This window comes from Patagioenas fasciata, chromosome 10 (genome assembly GCF_037038585.1).
Source record: "Patagioenas fasciata isolate bPatFas1 chromosome 10, bPatFas1.hap1, whole genome shotgun sequence".
NCBI classification, from domain to species: Eukaryota; Metazoa; Chordata; class Aves; order Columbiformes; family Columbidae; genus Patagioenas; species Patagioenas fasciata.
The window spans coordinates 13,898,514-13,920,539 of NC_092529.1; the positions used below are offsets into that span (position 1 = coordinate 13,898,514).

General features: G+C 41.9%; 1 protein-coding gene across 6 annotated transcripts in view; it reads left to right on the plus strand.

The window, feature by feature from the left end:
• Window positions 1–22,026, plus strand: part of LOC139828783 (uncharacterized) — a 56,796-nt gene that overhangs the window by 6,924 nt on the left and 27,846 nt on the right. For all 6 annotated transcript variants that reach the window (XM_071813194.1, XM_071813195.1, XM_071813197.1 and 3 more), the window contains exons 2-3: window positions 15,826–15,919; window positions 18,633–18,751. In XM_071813194.1, coding sequence (XP_071669295.1) covers window positions 15,826–15,919; window positions 18,633–18,751 — 213 coding nt within the window. The remainder of the gene's footprint in view (window positions 1–15,825; window positions 15,920–18,632; window positions 18,752–22,026) is intronic.

The window sequence follows — 22,026 nt, forward strand, 5'->3', positions numbered from 1 at the left end:
CACAATGCTGCATTGAATTAGCCCCAACAACTGTGCTGTTTCTGCAGCTGAGTAATTCTGTGCCAAAATAAATGCTTCTGCCCATTTTGGATGTGAAATGATACCCTACCCCAGCTCTTGGATGTTCATCGCAGCTGTAGCCACGAAGCAGGGAAAGCACCAGTGGAATCCTCTGACCGGTTGAAGCGATGCTGTCGCCTGGCGAGCCAGTGCGTGGCTTCCATGTGGGGTGGGAGAAACAAGGGGATGGATATTGACAGTTCTGTCTCTTCTAACACAGCCCAACAGTTCAGATCCTGTCACTTCCAACTCTCCATCACTGTCACTGAAATTCCACAGGAGACAGGGGTTCACATCAGCCTGAGATCTACCCTGCATGTTTCAACTTTTTGTTGGCACCAACCAGGAGCTTCACAGCACTTTGCAGAAGCAGCATGGCGTAGTCTGAAATAAATGCAAATCATCTCAGCATTTCATAATGTTCATTTAAACCATTTTCAAGGAAGAAATATCTTAGAATCATAGAATAGTTTAGGTTGGAAAGGACTTCCAAAGGTCATCTAGTCTAACCTCCCTGTAATAAGCAGTAACATCTTCAACTAGGTAAGGTTGCTCAGAGCCCTGTCTGTCCCTCTGCTATCTTGGGCAGACTTTGGTTTTGTGGATGTGACACTTTTCCAGCTCTATTTCATTAGCTCTCTCTTTGCAGTCAGCAGTCCTAAGTATGAAGGTGACTGCAAAACAAGGAGAAGGGTCTCTGTGGGGATGGTAATATGTTTTTCGTTTCTGCAGAAATGGTGAGGTAGATGAGGTGGAGATTACCTTTCCTTTAAAAAAAACAGAAACCCACATCTTGCATTTTTCTTGAGCTGGAGAGAAGGGAGAAGGAGACAGCAGTTATTTTACAACTTTGACCTTTTTGTCTCCCAGACTTCAAACATGCTCAGACTGGAGAGGAAAAGAGTGGACAATAAACTAGGAACAGCAAGTGGCAGGGTTGTAGATGTACCATGAAAATTGGACCTTTTCTTTTTTGACTAGGAAAATATGATGGTCTAATCCTGAGCCGACAGCCTAGAACTCTTGGTCTTTGTTGGTAGGGACAACTTGGGTGCTGTTTTGTCAGCAAAAACAGCATAAGAAATGTGCATCAGTTATAGCTCTAAAGACTTTTAGGCTCCTTAGTGCTGCTGGACCCACCCCGGCCAAGGGGCAGAGGTGTGAGGAGGCTGCCCTGTTGTCCTGCATCTCACCCCACTGTCCTGCATCTCACCCTGCCAGAACAGCTGGGCTCTGCAGGCACAGCTCAGGCTCCGCAAGCATCTCCTGAGCTACATCATGCACACACTCAGTAAGCAGGAATGGGGCCAGCAGGCTGGGTTTTCACGCCTGAGCTCTGTTGTGTGCAAAGCAGCAGAGAGGCTGTTCGCTTCTTCCCATGTGCCAAGTGACCTTTATTCCTGGCCCTGCTCATAGAGGAGGGATGAGAAGCTCCATGTCGCTGCTCTCACTGTGGTTTGGTTTTGCATTCCTGCAGCCAACCCCTTCCCCAGTGGCAGATACATCCCGGTGCCAGGCTGGCTTGTGCCTGCACTGACATTTAATGGTATCAGTGTAGGTTGCTCTGGACTGGATTGGGGGAATTAAAAATATTGAATCGGACAGTAAATAAATGAGGAGAGTCTTGCGACATTTCAGTATCTTGGCCATCCAGCACTCATTTATTTCTACTGGTTATTTACTGAGGCAGTTTCACTTTAGTCTGTTACTGCTGAATTTAAAAAATATACTTTCATAGCATGTGAAAGTAGAATGTGATTGTGCACCCTGAACTCCTTTTTGCTGATGAGTTTCAGTATCTAAATCTGACAGGAGCGTGTGTTGTACCAGGGATTGATTTGGTCTACAAGGTTCAACCAGGGGAACTGACCTGTCTCAGTGTTTGTGAACGGCTTTTTCCTGCGTGGAGAGACTGGGAAGCAAAAGTTGTGCAGGCTGGGTCAGGCCACACCATCCCCAGGGCTCGTGTGCTCTCTGTTTCACTCCTGACCCAGCCCCATCCTTCTTGCCTCAGGTACAGCCAGCTCCATGTCTTCTGCTCCTGTATGCGATGCATCCTGTCCTATTCCTCAAGGTGTGTTGCATAAAAGCTGTAAAAGGTATGTTAACATTTTATGAATTCCAGATTTTAATAGGAATACTCCATAATATTTGTTCTGCTTTCTTACAAACATGTCTCTACTGTAAATTCCTGCTTTTTCTGCTGTTCCTCTCTGCCATATGGATTCAATCAGTATGTGGAAACTGAGATGATAGTTTTACATACTATTTTTTCTTATTTACAGTAAATAGTAATACCTTGCTTATAGTAATTATCACCCATGACACTTAATAGGTTTGAGATGCTGAAACTAAAGCAAAACAAACCTTGAACTAATCGGAGGGTCCTTATGGGCATGTGGAGTCACTGGTGATGCCGTGTTGGTTTGCAGCAGGTGAGCAGGAGCTGGTGAGATTGTCATGGCCTGACTGATGTCTGCACCTTCCCTGCATCCAGGCTTGGGAATAGCTCAGCTGAAATAGTGAAAAGAAAGTCTGCTTAAAGGATATATGTTTATAGGTGCAACAGGCTGAGAACTGTGGCAACCTGGCTTGGTTAAAAAATAAAACAAACAAAAAACCCAACCAACCAATCAAAAAACCACAGTTGTGGTATTACAAGAATCTTAATATAAGTTCAAGTAAATGCAACTTCTTGCATTCAGCTGAGCTTGGAGATAAATCTCCATGTTTTTATAAATGTTACTTTATGGCAATCGCCATATGCTACCTCTAGTCCTGTTTTGAGTATAAATCATAACAAGTGTGTATCCTAAAATGCTTTATTGTCTTTTTATGGCCACATGCAGCTGCTGTTCCTTTCATTTGTGATTAATTTTTTTAATGGTTCCCCCTAGAACCTAGAAAATAATTAAAACTAATGACTACTCTGCAGCAACAGTAGAGGAATGAGCATATTGCATCTATTCTCACTTCCCAGACCTGATCAAAAGCGAGTGTTGAGCTGTGAAGTTGTGACACTGACATTTTGTACTGAGCTTCCGACCCCCTCCTGAGACCAAACGGTGACTTTGGGGAAGATCATGAATTAGACTTGTCATTGTTTCACAGGAATAGTGCTGAGAAGGTAGAATTAAAATTAGTTGAAGTCACAGCGTTTATTTCTTAGCAGAGTCTTTTTAAGAAATTAAGCTAATATGTAAAAGATTTCAAGACAGTTTTTATTTATTTTTTCCTTTGTCCCTGTCTCTGTCTTCAAGATCTGACATATTCTACGTACTAGGACTAGATGGACTGATTTGTTTCAACCAAATCTTAAGAGTACAGCCGCTTTTTATTTAAAACCCTGTAAGCCATATGTGTGTGTGTATATCCAGGTTGGTGTAACTTGCTCAGGGAGCTGCAGCTTCCGACAGTCCTGCTCTGTCAGAGCATCTCCACTGCTATGATTAATGTGAACCTGGACTCAAACCCCCGAGCTGTGACTCAAAGCAAGAATGCTGTCTCATAAAGGTGGTTTTTATCTGCCCTCCAGAAACATGAGTGGTTTATTATTTTTTTCCTCCAGCACACTTGGTTTTTGAGCTTACGTGTGTGCTTTGCATGGGAGCAAGCTTTTAGTATTGCTTAAAATCTCTAAAATTCACTTCTCAAAACTAATATTTATCTGTAAAGGATGTAATTAAAGTGTGAGGGGATGTTGCTGTGCATATATTTGCCACTCTCTGGACATCCTGCAGTTCACAGCAGCTTTGAAATGAAACTTAAGGGGAATAATTGACAAAAAGTGCTAGACAGGGGTTAAAGTGTCATTACCGCAGGAGGAAACCTTCAAAGACCTCGTTCAGTGGGGGCCTGGCCAGGGCTGCAGCCCCAGGAGACTGATGAAAAGCCAGCTCTCCAGGCAGCTTTTCACATGCCATCACCTACCTTCTTTAATTTGTATATATACATGCACATGAGCATATGGCAGTTTGAATTTATTGTGAATTTTGCATGTCTGTTCTGCAGGCCATGAGCTGTTTCGTTCTCCTTTGGCCCAGAGCAGAGCTGCAGCCAGTCCATGGAGCTGGGCTTGGGCTTCGCAGCACCAGCTTTTCTGGTCATGAAAGTTCATGGCCAGTTACATCAAGAAATACTTCCTCTAGAATGAATTTAGTTACAAAAAATAAGAAATTAATGAATAATAAGCAAGTATCAGCATCTTCAGAACCGATGGGGGAATAAGTTACCCAACATTTAAGAAGTCAGTGGCAGAGCCATGATATTGAATTCCTCTTCTGAATTCCAGTTTGGCATCTTAAGCTTGATACTATTGCATGTTCTTTTATGCCTTACATTGACTCATTTCTGATTATAAGAGTTTTAACTATATAACTCAACTCACTTTACAAGCAAGATAAAACCAGATCTTTAGGAAAGCACTTTTTCATTTCCAAAGGTATTCGTTAATTGATTCCAAAGGGAGAACCAGTTAGAGTTAAAAAACCCAGAAATAAATAAGAGAAGAAGGATCATTGAAATCAATGTCAAGATACTACCAGGTAGTAAAATTTTACTGTCCTTACTCCTTTTAAAAAAAAATGTTGATGACCATAAAGTTGCCATTTTCTGTATTAGGTTCCCTGTGAGCTTCCTCCTGTACAGTTATGCAGTATCATGAGTTAAAGTGAACCAAATCTAAACTGTTGTGGCATATAAAAACAGCAAACAAAGGAAGGCAGCTTTTTTTCACTAACCCCCTGAGATTTATTCTGACAGTTTGCTACTAGATGAAATGGATAATGGAAGTCCCTTGTCACAATAACTCAGTTTAAATGTATTGTCAGATTAATAGACTCAGTTATCCACTCTTCCAAGGAGAAAAATGACTTGTGGTTTCAAATCATGGCATCCCATCAAATTAACCAAACAGGCCAAATTTAGACTCCCAGCAGAAGCCAGGCATTTTATGCATTGTGCCATAAAAATGAGTTTATTTCTTTATTTCTATTGCTGGCTAAATGATTTCTAATTGTCACAGCAACATCTGTTGGTGACTGTGCAGCTGATCATGCATATGAAACCCTGGTTTGGTGCAACCCCCCTGGCCCGGCTGTGGCTTGTGGGGGTGTCAGGAGGTGGGGAGGCCAAGAGGATGCTCATCCCTCTCCCCCTGCCTGGAGAGGTAGATCCTGCATGTTCTCACCCCATCCCTCAGCAGCATCAACGGCAGCCTGCAGCTCTCAGCTGAGCCAGGCGCCCAGGTGAAGGCGTGTGAGTCACCTAATTGAATTACTGCTGAAATACGATTATAAAAAATACTTTTATAGAGCTGCAGGACTGTCTTTTCTACTGCCTTACATTGTTACAGAAGAATGGGAGCTTACAGCTGGTGGAAACTCGTCTTGCTGACTTTCTGCAGAGTTTGTGAAGCATTTTGTATGATTTACCATAGCTGGCTCACGAAATACCTGCAGGAAAAGCTCTCGAGGCCTTCCGATTCCAGGGAGAAATCACATTAGACCATGGCTATTCGTACTTCTCTTATCCTTTTGCTAAACAGTCTAATGAGATAGTTTCACCCTCTTCGCCAGGTCATGAGATGGTTCAGTGTAACACAGGGCAGACACAACAGCCTGCACTGAGTGTTCCCAGACTGTAAGAGCTACAGCAAACTATTCAAGGCAAGGACGATGTCAGTGTCACAGAAGCAGCCCCTTTTCCTGCCCTTGGCTGTGGTTTTTCAGTGACAGGAATCACTGAGACACAGGTAGACATCCTGGCTGCGGCGTGCCGAAAGCGAGGACTGGGGACAGCAGGGACAGTGGTGGCCGGGGCTGCCCCAGCGGTGCTGTCCCCGGATCCATCGGCCCGTGACTGCACAGTGTATGGGCTACACGTCTGCATGGCTGCTGTCGCATCTTTGTGTGGGGTTATTTGAAGATTTTCTGGGGAGTTTTGATGTTCTGTTTTGCATGTTGTCAAAAAACAAATCTGAATTTGTAGTCCACCCATCTGTCGCACGTGGTGCTGCATTTAAGAGGTCAGGTCATTTATTAACGCGTGTGGAGTGAATTATCCTGGTTTACATCTGGAGAGTGGCAAATTGTTGGATTTAATAGCTGTAAGCTCCTCTGATCTGCAATCACTGTCTGCTGGATTTTTTGATCTGACAAAGCATTGTGTGCAATACTGCAAGGATCGTTCTCCAGCCTCTCCGGGGGAATCCTGCTGTCAAGCTGCAAATGTACAGTGCATGAAATGTGTAATTTTGAAGTCTAAACCTCTGAGAGCTCACGACACTCTCAGGCAGCAGTTTACCTTCAAAGTCGCCTCTCTGCCTGTACTTACCACCTCTTGTGATTTAGCACTACCGCTCACGTTTCCTCCACAGAAAGTCATAAGGTTTACTTTCTGAAAATCTCATCTTCTCTTAATTAGGCACTTTCACACAATGAACCATATGGGAGTCAATGAAAAAGGTGTCGATGTGCCGTGCAGCATGGCCCTGTGGATGCTGATTGATAAAGCTGGCAGATGGGTAGATCATCAGCTTTGAAGACTGGATTTTCTTCTGAAACCATTGAATAAATAAGACAGGCAGAAGAACTTAATGGCAGGGAGGATGTGAGACACAGCTACTTCCCCACGTTACAAGAGGTTGCTCAGGTCAGTGATGTTTCCACCTCAGTGTTTCCTTCTTTCTGATTTTTTTAAGCCTGTTTTTACTAATACCAGCTGCTACGTGCCCTGTGAATACAACTATGTTTAAGTGGTTTAAGTGGCTGCCACTGAGGTGATGAAGTGATGCCCAGCTCAGTGCCTGAGCATGAAGTCAAAGTTAGTCAGCTTATCTGCATTATGCTAGTTGTCTATAGAACATTTCATACAGAAAGGTGATTGGACATGATTTTATAAATAAGAGTTCAAAACGGATAATGATTGTACACTAAAAGAGGGTAGATTTAGACTAGATATAAGGATGAAATGTTTTGCAATGATTGTGGTAAAACACTGGCCCAAGTTGCCCAGAGAGGTGGTGGATGAACCATCCCTGGAGACATCCCAGGACAGGCTGGATGGGGCTCTGAGCAACCTGAGCTGGGTGAAGATGTCCCTGCTCATGGCAGGGGTTGGACTAGATGAGCTTTGGAGGTCCCTTCCAAACCAAACTATTGTATGATTCTATGATAAGTCATGGGAAATTTTAACTAGCTTAGCCTTTGCTGTTGCAGTCTTACCTTTACTCTTTCCCAACCTAGCTGATGTGCTGGGCCTCCTCTTTCTTGTCCTGCCCTCCATCTTCCATTTCATCTTGTCTTTGCACATGTCCATCTTCCATTTTCTTCAAGTACATGGGTACTGTGCCACTGTTCTGGATTTTTCCCTGCAAAGTAGCCCAGAATTGTTACAAACATTTGGTCTGTGATCTGAATCCCTACGTGAAATTATACACACATTGATTTTTGGAAAGCACTTGAAGAGCACACGGTCAACAGCAGGTTTGTATTGAGTGCTGTCACACACCAGGCTGTTGCAAAAAATCTCTTCTCCTTTGAAATGTGTAGGTTGTTGTGTTATCTCCGTAAGACCTCTCCTAGGACCATTAATTCCCAGGAACACCTGGAAGGGTTCTCCACATGACTGGGTGGAAATTAAAACCCACAGCATAAACGGTGACGGAAACATTCATGCAACCCTCCCTTGAGTAGCAAAACTGTTGAGCATAGCATATCCCTGAAGCACATGGGAGCTCTTATTTTAAACTGTAACCATGAAATAGGAAAAAAGCCCAGTGAAGCAAAAGGTTCTGCCTTTTTATTTTGCTCTTAACATGTGAAAATAGAAGCACCTGCTGTCTGCTGGGCTTGTTAAGTATGTCTTTTTATTTTCATAAATCACCACGGTAGAATTTGAATTATTTACTCCGTAAACTCAAGGCTGCATTAATTTCCATTCTCCATTTTTTTCTAACCAATTTTCTGAGCGTTAGCTTTGGAGCTGTTTCCCCACCCACCTTTTGTTCAGTGCCCACCTTGGCTTCCCAAGCATTGTCCCTCCCCTTGGCGACTGTAGGGGTTTTGTGAACTTCAAAAGCAGCCTGAAATGTCAGCCACACGCAGCCATTCTGCAGCCGCTAAATTATGGATCAGAATACAGCAGATCAAACAGTTCAGAATTATTCACTTGTGGGTCTTTGCTTGGTAAAGCAATAAAAATCTCTGCATTTTTTCTTTGGTAATATGTGGGGTGGTTGTTTTACATGCTCTGGAGTAATGTTATCAGGGGCATGGGGGTGTGCATGTAATTTTTTTTAAGCGAGGCACTTCAATCAAAGCTTCATTCTACTGTAAACCCAATTAGCTTCAGTCTGCCAAGTCAGCTTGACTGTCTGCAAGAATGTATGTAAGGCTATGAATAATTGCTAAACTCAGTTTTTGTTTCTAGCTAAGAAATGCCATGAGGCTTTTGTTACCACTAGATAAACCCTCTGTGTTTGTCTCTGAGGTTCCAGCTGAAGACACCCGTTCAAAAATCATAAATGTGTTTGAATAGTATTCTGTGTGTGAAGAGGTTCAGTAAGAAGCAAGTGCTTTCTTTGCTTTGGAGCAGAAGGTTGCTGAACCCAGATCCTGGGCTTCTCCAAACACTCAGGGATTTTGCCATTAGCTTTAGTGGGAGCAGGACCCATAATTTACATAGCTTTGTTGCATGTGGCTGCAGAATAAGCCCATTACTCTATGAAAACAGTAGCAGGGCTGTCCCCTGTGTCATACAAGAGGAAAGGTTAGAAAATGAAATGCTCCAACAAGACGTGTGGAAAATGGGTCAACTACTTTGTGCGAAGAACTGCACAGGATGCTCTCGCTGTATTTTAATATGCATTGTGCTGGTTTCTAGCAGTTTGAACATGATTTCACAGCTGGGACAATATCACATGAGACTATCAGGCTGTGTTGGCATCTGAGTGCTGGTTAATCAATGCCTCTGGCTAGGGGCGCCAGCCAGTGGGCTGGCCTGTTAGGGATAGTGCTGGAGGTGTCCCTGGGACTCAGCTGCACAACCCACCCAAACCCACACGGAAAGGTGGGACACACAGGAGCCGTTGGAGTCACCTGCTGTAAATTGCTTCCAGGGCTCCTTCCCATCACTAAGGTATGTGCTGTAGATCCTCTTGCTCTTGGCCAGTTGGCGAATATAGGGAGTCTTCCCTAAGATAAGAAGGGTTGGCCATGTTGATGTATGCAGTTGGTTTAAATAGAACTTCCCTATCTGCAGTGGCTTCCTCCTTAAGTATTTACTTGCCTTTCCACTTGTCCATGCATAATGTCCATATTTTTCCCTATCCATAGGCCACCTAAAAGGTTGTCAGAAGCTGTTGAGTCCCCTTCTCATTTTTGAAACTGGATTGTGATTTCTATTAGCATCCCTCAAGGATGGTCATATTCCAATGATATCTTGAAGACTGTCAAACTGTTTTCTTTCCAAAAAAGTTGTTTGAAATTTATGTTCCTTCAAGTCTAAAGTTCAGAAAGTCATATAATACTCTGTGTGATGGCCATTGGTGGTGAGCCGTGTGACAAGATTTCGATGCTTCGGGGAAAAGGTTGAATGTTTTGCAAGATTTGAAAATGTTCAGATTTCTGTTACTGAAGTGTTAAATGATGTGTATTTACACTGATACACACATATAGGCAGCATTTTTTTTAGATATGGCATTACATAAAGCATCAGAACATTGTTCTATTTGTCTTTCATAATGAATGCCAAAAGTAATATGTTTGCACAAAGACTGAAAAATCCAGATATGAAAATATTTCCAAAGCTACAGGGAAAGAAATGATTTTGACTAATTTTATTATAGCAGGTACATAAGTGAACGCCTGTTTTGACAACTATGAACTAAGTTGCACAAAGTAGGAGTGACAGTGTGATTCCCAGCAGCAGGAGTCAGTGCCACACTGGTTTGTCACAGCTCCAGCTTCCCTTTTCCTACAGGAATGACGGTGGTGTCTGTTATCCCCTGTACACAGTGATCTGTCAACAACTACTTTCTCAATTACTTGCAGTGTGTATGTGGGGGTGGCACGGAGGAGCAGGTGATACCTGATAATAGTACATTATCAACAGGGAAAGGTTTCATTTTCTTTAAATAGAAACCATGTCTGAATAGCTGCTGTGAAATCTAAAGGGAAATTTTAGTCTTAGCTCTTTCTGTGGGATTATCTAGAAAACACACATACATCCCATTTTTTTTTTTAAATGTATTGACTGACTGATGACTACTGCTTCTCTGTCTGGGTATGAACAACAATGTAGAGCCCAAGAAATCTGAGTGATCCTTTAGTGACTCTTCCAAGCAGTGTAAAGCACCATGTAGTGTATAGGAATGGGGAACAGCCCTCAAAAATAGCCGTTAGAGGAGTTTCAGTCGATGGAGAGCTTGTCCCAGGCAGCTCTTACTCTGTAGTTGTTTGTTGCTGTTAGGGAAATAAAAACACAGGTTAACGTGATGAGCAGGAAATCAGCATGATGATTTGGTTGGATGCTGCCAGTGCTCGAGGACACGACCACAGCAGTGACTGCTCTGTTGGTTCCCAGATCCTCTCTGCTTGCCAGACAGACCTCATAACTTTTTTTTGCCCAGAGACTCTTCAGAGCCCTTGCTGTTCATGTTGGTTCTTGGTCCTGGTGGCATCCAAGTAAGCGCGATTTACCTGGAAAGCAATAATAGATGTATTAAACTTGGCAGTTACTATGTATTGAGAAATACCATTGTTACATGAGGGAGCTTTTTTGTTTAGTGTGAGTGCAAGTTATTTTAACTGAAAGAGGAGGAACATCAGCCTCCCTGCATGAGCTATCAACACTGGCCAAAATTCTCAGAGGACTATGTTGGGGGGGTGCAGAAAAATGGTCGTGTTTCTTCCCTATTTCATTAATGACCATTTTGGTATGTTCGTTACCCAAGGACATTATCACAAATTGTATTTTGTCTTGGGTGATTATGCCGTTGACTAAAATGTCAATAATAGTGCATAAAACACAGTTGAGAAATCAGGGATAATTTCAGTAGCTATTAGTGAACTACAGCCTTACTTAGCTGATACAGTCTTCAGAGAAAGGGAAGATGAAGAGATTTTGTCTTTTTGAGTCTTTATATTTCCAGTAATATTACTGTTATTGATTAGGTACAAGAGAAGTTTTACTCCCATTTATTTCAATTTCTGGCTGATTACAGAATCTCTCTGTGCAAACTCCATGCGTCTCAGCTGAGATGCTCAGGGTGCACATCTCGGGAAGCCGATGGGACCCCGGGCAGGGCTGGCTGCCCAGCGCACAGCCAGGGGCTGGACTGCTCTGTCAGCCCAGGAGTGCAGCTCCAGCACCTCCAGCATTTTCTTGAGGTCTTTGACTGGCTTCCTCTTTATATTAGGGTGAGTTTTTAATAACTTTTTGCAATTAAAAAGATACTAGGAGCTTAACTCAAGTTGGGCTTTGTTGTTTCTATCAGTGGGACACACATCTCAGCAGAATTCAGCACACTTATCTCAACGCTTTGTAACTAAAGAGAGCTTTGGAATGGAAGAAGATGTGGAAACTATTTTAGAAGATTTATATATATATGGTGCTTTAAATGCAATTAGGGAGATTCAGCTAAAGGTTTTACATTAGCTCATTAAAGCGTGGCAGCTGTAACTGATCCTCCCAGCAATGAACTGCAGTTTGCTAAATGAGGAGAGGCTGCATAGCTGCCCTGCTCCTGGCCATGTGTTGGAGTATTCCAGGATGGGATGGCAGACAGGCTCCTGCAAGGAATCCTGGAAATTTCCTCAGATGGATTTAGCAGCATGATATTTAGTATAATCAATATATAGAAAATTGTTGTTTCTAATCTGACAAACAACCCGAGCAGAGGGAGCACAGCACACGCAGCCATAGAGTCGTGCAGAGGAATTCTGGCAACTGGACTGATAATTGTAGCCAAAGAATGAAGTGTGGATTCTTCACTTTGTTTGAATGTTCGTGCATGTTCTCTTAATTGATTAGAAGCGATATGGAGGAACTCTACAGTATACAAAACCTCCATTACTGTTCCAGGCTTTGTCTGCAGCATCCATGGTCCTCTTATGAGATAGAACCTATGTGGCACCACATCACTGAAAACATTGAGACAACTCTGAGGTCTTGGAGAGTCTTTGGGAGTGTAGCAATGGTTCCAGGGTGGTTATACAGGGCGATTTGCTCTGCAGGAGCCCTGAGTCGCGGGAGGGCCAGATTCAACGGAGCTGCTGCGGAGCCCGCAGGAGTGCTTCAACTTGAGCAGGACCATCCAAGTGGAACAGACATGCTTTGGCCACTCGTCACTTTTGATGGCTCAGCTCCACTCAGCTGCAGCTTAGAGCCAATTAATTTTATGAATCCTATTTGTAGCTCATGTTCCTCCTTATATAATCCTCATTTGTTTCAAACGAGCAGAGTGTGCCCCTGAGATTCTAAACATACCTCTTTATTAAAATTTAAGCAGGAATTGTTAGCTACAGAAGCTAAACTTAGCACTAATATATGAAATGAGATGAAGAGAATCCTTTTAAGTCCCCTACCAGGTGTTAGATAACATGGAACTGTAAAGAGAGGGGGAGAAGGTGACTGCATAGTGTTATGAACATCAGCGTTAATGATCTATTGTATTTATTTCACCAGTAAGCAGAAGTAGATTAAAAACAAAAATGCAGAAGTTAATTGGGTGATTGCACAGCCATCGGTCTTTGCTTTTGTTCTCCGCTCCCTGTGAAGCTGAGCGCTGCCGGAGTGACAGTTGTGAATAACAGCGCGCAGCTGGGGCAGCGTCTTTCTTACCAGCTGCATCAAACACAGGGAATGAAAACAATTTTAATGAAGCCTTTCCCATTAAAATCTTGGGGAGGGAGCAGCAGAATGACCCTCTCCTCTTTCCTTTCTCCTCTCTCCTTGCTGGTCTCTCTCTGCCCTCAGGAGGGACTTGGAGGGTGTTCTGTGAGCAGTTTTATAACTGATAAAGACAACTGGAAACCATGTCTTATCACTGTTTTGCTGCATGGCACAACATGTCTGACGCTGCTGAGGTTGCTGGATGCCCGAGTCAGGATATTGGTCTCACCTGCCAGCTCTGAGATTCCTTTCATGGGCTTGTGGTTCATCTTCCAAGGATATTCCTGTACAACCTGAAGTGTGAGAAAAACGAGGTAGTTTAAGATATTGAAGATGTTAGTAAGCCAAACTGAAAAATGTTTAGCTTTTCTAGTAAGCACACAGCTAAACAGCACAAGAACGAGAGAAAGGCAGCCGCCACTTCACATTTCAGGACACACTGGCTTTCATTGCCGCCATGACCAAGGCACCCCTCTCTGAAATCAATGAAAGTCAATTCTGCCTCAGAGTGATAGATTGCTTTGAGATCTCAGTAGAATTTTCCTCTAAATTGCAAACTGGCTGAGGATCTTCCACATTATTAAAGCCCTAGTTTCAATGCACATTGATTTTCTAGCATATTTTCTATACCATTGTGGGAGCAATAAGCAGAAATTAAAAGGATCAGAGGTTATCTGTGGGTCTCCAGTGGAGCTTCTGCACTGGGAGAAGCAGGGATGGGAGGAATCAGTGGAGGGCTGGACCAGGGACTGTCCTTGGGCACAGGTCCAGGGGGAAGGGACTTTGTTTTAGTAGTTTTTGGAGATCTACTTTAGCAAGGTGGTTTATACCCTTTCTCTAGGCCAATTTAAACTGGCTGTATGTGTGTATAAGGCAAATTCCCTACTACCATGAGCAGCTCTTCCTGCAAAAATTCTTAAGGTGAATTAAGTTGCAGGAGTATATATGAGAAAATATTTACTTTTTCTCTAAGGAATACTAGGATATTTTTCAATTCCTTTCCATTATAAACCTAACACATTCAGAGGTAAAGGCGAAAAGTGAAAAAACCATGAAGATCAGGTGAAAGGGTGGAAATTATCATTCAGGTAACCCAGCTACCTTAACACTGTCACCATGGAGATCCCCGATTATCTTCTGCTCTTTGCATGCAAAGTGCTGAGAAACACTGGTTTCCTAATTGGCATCATTATTTCTCTGGGTATATTAAGCTTGCCCATGGAATAATGCTCACCAAGTCCTGAATGGTTTCAGACAACTAGCGGTAATATATTGAATCAGATGTTTTGATATCATGATTTTCAGTCCAAGGATTATTCCACATGTTTCCATGCACAGTGTACAAGCATGGAGATGACGGTAACTGTGCTGGGATGAGGTTCAGGCATTCTAGGGTTTTTGCCTACTGAGAAGAAAACTCTGGTTTTAATTGATGCATAAAGTAGCATAATGTTCTGCTGTGGCTTGCTCTACATTCCTTATATTTTCAGATTTCTGTACTCTGACTCTGATTTTCCTGGATTTCTGACTTGGAAAATATCTTTGCACTGTAGTACATGCCCAGAAGGTGTGTGGACCCAGCTTTAACTTTTCTTGGTTTTTTTTGTAGGTCAATACATGTGGGCTCAAACAAATATTTTACACATGGAATACAATTAGACATAACTTTTTAGATTGTCTTTATAACCTGCCTTTGATGCATTAAGTAGCTGTTGTTGATGAATTCATCTGGTGCGTTTCCTCCTTTTCCTGTCCAGCATGTTTCAGGGTTGACAGCAGAAAGGTGTCACATTTGTGGCTGTAGCTTTAAATGAAATCAAAATTTGTGTTTCATCCTCTTGTGTCCCTAAAACAATTTAGTCCTACTGTAATTATTAGCATTCTCATTAAGAATAGTTTAGCTGAAAATCAAGACACAAAGACGCAGTGACTTCATCAAAGCAACACAAATCCAGATAAAGCTAAGTTTCTAATTTGACTTCTACGCTTCGAAATAAATCCTCAGAGCATCAATTACTGTATCTGTTGTAAAGCAATTACTATCAGCTTCCATTGCTCCCCTTTACACATTTTAATTTAATTATTATTTTTGCTTTAAAATATAGGGTGAGGAATTTTACAGTTCCTCAAGAAGAACCAAAGCAGACAACAAAAAATTTCTGTAAAAGCAGGAATTGCTTTCTTTTGTAATCAGGTTGATTAGACTCATGTATAATCATACGCAGCAGGTGGGAAGATTAACATTTCACTAATTCCTAGTGGTCATTACTGCAAGGAAATTTAATCTGCGGAGATCACAAGGATTGGAGTTGCATGCTGGTAAAGCTCATTTAAAAGACAGAGCAAAAGCAACACAACTTTCTATTCTGGAATCCAGTTTTACTCAAAGCTATTTTGGCCTGCAGGCAATACCCATACACCCAGTATCTTCTACTTAATTGAAAAATAGATTTGTATTGATCATGACCACTTAACAAGCACATTCAGAACCCATGCCTGTTCTCAGTTGCTTTGTTGGGGAATACAGGCAGACCCTCAGCAGGTTAAACTTGTTGATAAGACTGATATTTTTACAGCAAGTGTATTTCTTTTGTGTGGGGGCTGTATTAGTACACAGCACTAATAGATTCAGTTCTTGTATTTGGATCAATTCAGAATGATTCTGCTGAAGTTGAACAAGTTTTTCATTTTTTTAATGAAAACAAAAAGTGACATAATTATTATGATCAGATTTCACTTCATTAACCAGGATGTGAGGGTTTTTTATTTCAAAACTCCAAAATAAAATGCCTAGCGACTTGTGATATGAAATTTATGGTCATCTGCTACTCCTGCACCTACACCTCTAATCTTTGGACTCCTTGCTTCTAGTTTATGCCAGCAGGACACTTTCCATCGACATGCAGTGGCACAGCTCAGGGTGGTCTGTGACTAAGCTGGAAATGCTTGAAGGAATATTGGATGGGTAAGCAGAGATGACTACTCAGTTTTTTTACTTGCCTGGGGTCTAGCTGAGATTTAGCTATGTTTTTGGTCTCTCATGAGCAAGAGCAAAGGGAGATGAAAGAGCAAAAAGGAAGACAGTGGTCAGTAGTTGAAGCTGCTTTGAAGACATCTCCTAAAAAAGCATCTAATCCCATTCATACCCACTGCCAAGCTTTTTGCATCTGTCTCAGAACATCACCCACATGAGAAGTTGGTAGGTGGGACCTGCACTGAACCCATGAAGCCATGTCACCATTCCTGTGCTGCTGTGGACCAAGGAGGTCTTGGGGACAAGAGGTAAGGTGCCACCATGGGACAGAGCTGGCTCGGCTCAACAGTTCTGCCTCCAGCGGGAGCCTGTGTTGCTGGTCTGCATGGGGGGTTTCCTCTGGTCCCTCTCTGCATACCACGACTGCAGAGATTGCCCTTTTGACTTAGCTGGGATCATTAGGCTCATTTTCTTACCTAATGCTTTAAGGGCAAAAATAAATTATTTTGATCTGTGCAGCTGAAAGTATAGTTGAGCTGTATTGTTAAAAAATATATATATAAAAAATTACCAGATGCAACAGTAGCTGGATTTGGCTGGGTTAGAATAAGGTATTATTATCTCTCCAAATAAAACAACTGACCACTGATTATATATTTTATTATAGTTTTATTGAAAATCAGAGATTTTTACTGTGATAATTATGACAATATTACAGTGATATAATGCTGGTGTCCTTTAACCAAACAAAGCTTCAGTCAGCCTGAGCCCCAGCGAGGCTGCTGCTGCATTCTTGTTCCTTGCAGGACCATGGACTCATATGAAAATGTGGCTGAGGCTCAAACCTCTGGCCCAGCCCTGCTGCTCTGCCAAAGTTGTGCTAAACTCAGAATTACTGATGTTGCAATGGGTATAAACAAAATCAACTCCTGCTATTGCAAGAGTTACTTCCACTTGATTTTCAAACTCTGGGTGCAGAATAACAGCCACAAAATATGTAACATGAATCAAAGCAAGTTAAATGCAGCTAAACTAGGTTAATAGTGGTGTAGATGATAGTTTAAAAATAAGCAATGACTGAAAATATGACTGCACTGATGTTACTGCTCGTATTAGCCTGATAAAGGAACTGATTTTTGTTAGTCTTCAATCAGTGCCTGCCTCAACCCTTGAATGCAGCCTGCTCTCGAAGAAGAGCTTAGCATTCTGCTTTAATCATGGCTGAAATACGAAGTAACACAGTCAAATAATTGGGTGTATGCACCGTACTTAATCCTCACAGCCATTCATAGTTTTAAAAAGTTATTGGGATTTAAGTGCTGAAGTGGCCAAGCACAGCTGGAGGGTTTGCCCCTGCAAGGGGCCAGGTAAACCCTGAGGGAGAATTTACATCTCACGTAAAATTAGGTTGCTTGAACCCATGGCAGAGAGTCAGGGGCGAAGTTGTGGGGTGCCCTGCACTAATGGGGTGCCCTGACCCACCACAGGGGGATGGTTCCCTCATTCCTGCCCTCCATGCTCTGGCATCCAGACTCCAGGCCCAAAGTTAGGTCAGGCGGGTGTTTGCCAGCGTATCCCATCTTTGGGTTAAAAAAGAGGGACAGGAGCCTTGTGGGGGACAAGCAAACAGGAAAATGTCAAGAGACTGTCACTAGCAAAGATAACAAAATGAATGAGTAAACTAAGAGTCAAGTTAGAACATCAATATGCACAGTAGTAAGTGACAATGAATCTCCAGAGATCTGTTGTTTTAATGATGCTGTTGTAAAAATGATGGCCCCGAGCTATTCCTGACCACATATACTGAATTTTGGCTGATGCTTGTCAGTTTATATGCAAGAAAATTTATAGCATGCAACCTAAATTAAACAGTCCTCTGGACAAGAAGGAACGGATTGCAGGTGCAAAGAAGCATGAAATGAAAATCTACTAATGAGTTTCCATTAGTAGCTAAATACATAATCGAATAATTTTTAGCCAACATAGAGCAATGAGAAAATCAATTTATTCCTCATCAGTACTACTATATGGATTGATGCTGTAGTACATCTAAAGCTGGTTTTGCTAAGTGCAAGCTGAGCTTCTGATTCAGTTAAAGCTCAGCTAATAGCAGCAGGACATGAGTTTGCTTTTACTGAGTATGAATTGAATACATTTTCTTTGGAAACCCTAAATAATGTAAGGTACAATGAGGTATTAGTTAATATGGAGTGTTTCCATCTGAAAGCTAGGACTACCACTCACACATCTGAATTTACTTAGGAATATCCATTAATGAATTAAGCATTGCTCTTCATCTGTTCTTGATGCAATGATATCCTCAATTTCCTTTTTTTTTTTATGCCTTAAACAGCCTCTAACCTGAGTTTTGCTCACATGGTGTTTTCACATCTTAGTCAACTATGATAAATATTTCTCCTTCATCTATGGGAAGATCCTGATTTCAAGGCTCTCAGAGTCATATACATAAACAAAATTTATTTGAAAAGCTGTTTTAAAAGTGTTGGTGAGGTTTCTGCAGCAAAAAACCCCATACTTCAGTATTGAAGAGGCACAAGTGCAGCACTATGTGTGAGAACAGCAAAAATTGCATCTTCTTGCAGTCACTGTGAATTAAATTTATACTGAGAAACTGGGTAAAATGTATACAGTACAAATAATTTCACATGTCTTCCAGGCCAAATTTTGTCATCTTTTCTTCCAGGGCGGTTTATGTCCCATGGTCCTCACAGGGCTACTCATGGGGGAAACACCATTCCATGAAGTGGAGCTCAGCTGACCATGATTTGGCCTCCACCATCCAGTGGTTTGAATTATGGAGAGGTAGGTGGGTTTCTGCTGCATCCCTTGAGAAGCACAACCCTGTGAGCTAAAAGCACTCAGTACTTTTAAGGGCAAGATACTGAAATCAAGAGGAGACTGACATTAATCATAGCATTTTAAGGCTCAATAGTTCATAAGTTACCAAATCAGAAATCAAAGAAAATAATAGAGAAGGAGAAAACCAAGCACTTGTTAGCACCTTTTTTTCAGGGGGGAATTCATTGTGATAGCCCACTTTAAAATACTGATTGATATGATGTGGGTCCTAGATCAGAAGTAGTTACTTGATTGGGACAAATTTCAGTGGACATTATTTCTCAGTGATTCTTATACATGGAAGTTGAAGCTTATAATAACCTGAAAAACAAATGGACTTGCTTGGATGCATAATACTTCTAGAAGAGCTTTCAACAGATGCATGGTTGCATATAAATCTCCAGTTTTAGCATGACAAATATATCCCTCATAACAGAAACATCAGCAAACTCTGAATGGAAATGTTCTGGCTGGTGGCACTCCAAATGAGGAAAAGGCTGGAGCACAATCAAGCTAATCATATATCTCATGTTTGGTGGCCAGCTCTTGCACACTGATAGCACCTTGCTCCACAAAGAGCCATGTTGAATTTGATGCAGTGACAGCTTGTATCCACATAGTGCTTCCCATTTGGTGGGATCCCTAAAGGATTTATGAATTTGTCAAACTGAAATATAGTCCATTCACTACTGAAGTCAGCTTCTTGTGGTGTGGAAAGCACAGAACTCTGCAAGTCAACTGTTGAGAGCAGGGAGTGATAGACAATGCACTATGTAAACTGTGAAGGGGAATTGGGGCAGGTGCTGTGCAATGATCTAACCTGACATTTGGTAGGAATGTGGGAGTTTTTACAAGCCGATTTCTGGAAAATATAATGCGGCATCTCATATATTCAGAATTTCAGGTGTGAAAGTAGAACCTCTAGCTTTAGGCACCTATCATGTCCACAGGATGTAAGGCAGAGAGGAAAAAAAAAATCTCTTTTGACCCTGAAAAATATGTATGGAAAAGTGAATAAATGTTGTGTTTCCAACACTAGAAGGGGTTACTGCTTTCAGTCTTGATCATACTGCTGTCAGAGAGCCTGGCTTCATCAGAAAATGGTGATGGTAGTGAGAATGTGGGGTCTCCCAGTGGGTTGCTGCCCACGGCCATGTCCTTGTCAATGAGTTTACATTGTCAATGCCTCTGTGTTGTCCCCATCCTCGTGTTACCACTGCAGCCCCGTTTGCCCACATATAGATGCATGAAGATGGATACAGACATAATTCTGAAATCCATGGAAACTGCTGTTCTTGGGCTCACACTTGGGATATTTCCAACTGAATTACTGTAACTTACTGCAGAACAAATGCCTGATAGAAAATCATCAGGAAAGACATGTTTTTTATGGTCTTTACCAGTGATTATTGTAGCAGTGATGGCTTTCAGGGAACTGGTGATGGCTCTGTCAGAGTTGGTAATGGCACTTCTGAGCTGTTGATTACCTCCACATTGTGCCATTTCACCACATTTGAAAGCCATTGGTGATTCAGTGATAATACAAAAGTCAAACTGGATTCCAGGCATTTTCTCATGGTTGTCCCCATGCTGTACAGAGATGATTTCTGGACAAAGATGCAATAGAAAATGCACTTCAAAATGCCTTATTTTCATAAGAAGCTGTTCGTATCTGTGAACTTTATACCAAAGTGAGACATAAATTATTGGACGCTATCTGGATACGGCTGAAATTTCTGAGGCTTGTTTGACTTGATTTGTTTGAGAAAATGCCTGCCTTTTGGACCCTGTATCAAGGCAGTCTCTGGTTGGCATTGTGTCAGACCTTAGTGTGCTCTACAGCAGGGAAATGAGAAAACAAAGTATTTCTATGACTTTCTTCAGAACTGTGAATGCTGGGGTAATTTGGAGATACCCACAAGGTCTCCCCGAATATACCTCATGGATGCTCTGTGCAGATAAGCGATGACAGGCAAGAAACCAGGAACACAAGAGAGCAAAAATACTTGTTAGTTCTCAAGTAAGTTAGTTTTACCCAAGTGTTAGAAATGTCTACACAGCCTGTCCAACTCCACCTTGGAGAGCCAGCTAAAGCACATCTTCCTATCTTCCTCTAAAACTCTAAATGAGAAACAAATAAAATTTTTGTAACCTTTTATAGCCACTGCCATAATCCTATGTATCAGCCAGCATCCTTTATCTCTCACTGGCTGGAAATCTCACATTTTCATTGCCCTGAATCACCAGATGCATTCATCAAACATGAAAAATGCCTCCAAAACACTAAATCACACCACTTGATCTCAATGGGCTGGATAATCATTGTCATACTGACAATAAATTTGGAAATATTTGTGTTCCGGACTCAAACACCTACGGCTTCTACCAGGGCTGAGAAACTGCAGATTGAAAACTGAATCCTAAATTAAGTTTAAGAGTTTTTCAGTCCCTCAAAAATTTGATAAACTCATGAATTTTTGTGAGGCTTGCTGATTTATTTTTAGAAAAGAAGTAGTTTTTTTTTTTTTTCTACCCACAGGAATGATTCATGGAGTAAGAGACATTTTCCAAGAATAAGGTTATATCTTAATAAGTACAAAAATATAATAGTGAAGAACTATTTCTCTTCTGTCCTCAGGAGTTGCCAGTTTGGAGTCCTGCCCATGCATTGCTCCCTGATGCTCCCATGTCCCAGAGGGCCCACACCTGCTGGAGGGTGGCATTGTAAGGGGTTGGCAATGCCTTTACAGCTTCCAGAGAGAGAGAAATGTAGCATGGAGGGTGTTGATCTGTTTTCCCAAGTAGCAACTGAGAGGATGAGAAGAAATGGCATCAAGTTGTTCCAGGAAGGTTTAGACTGGAGATTAGGAAAAATTTCTCCATGGAAAGGGTTGTTGGACATTGGAATAGGCTGCCCAGGGAAGTGGTTGAGCCACCATCCCTGGAGGTGTTTAAAAGACATGGAGATGAGATTCTTAGGGACATGGTTTAGTGCTAGAGTTAGGTTATGGTTGGACTCGATGACCTTAAGGGTCTCTTCCAACCTAAATTATTCTGTGATTCTAAATGTGGCAGAGCGTCCTCCTCCCTGCTCTGTTTGACGGGACTCTGCACCTGAAAGGCACTGGCAGGAAAACACTGAAGTCATCGCAGGTCAAACTTTTGGTATCTCTTGAAAAAAAGTAAAAGTTTCGCTATGGACGCATGAGCAAATTGCCCTGAGGATCTTGTATATCAGC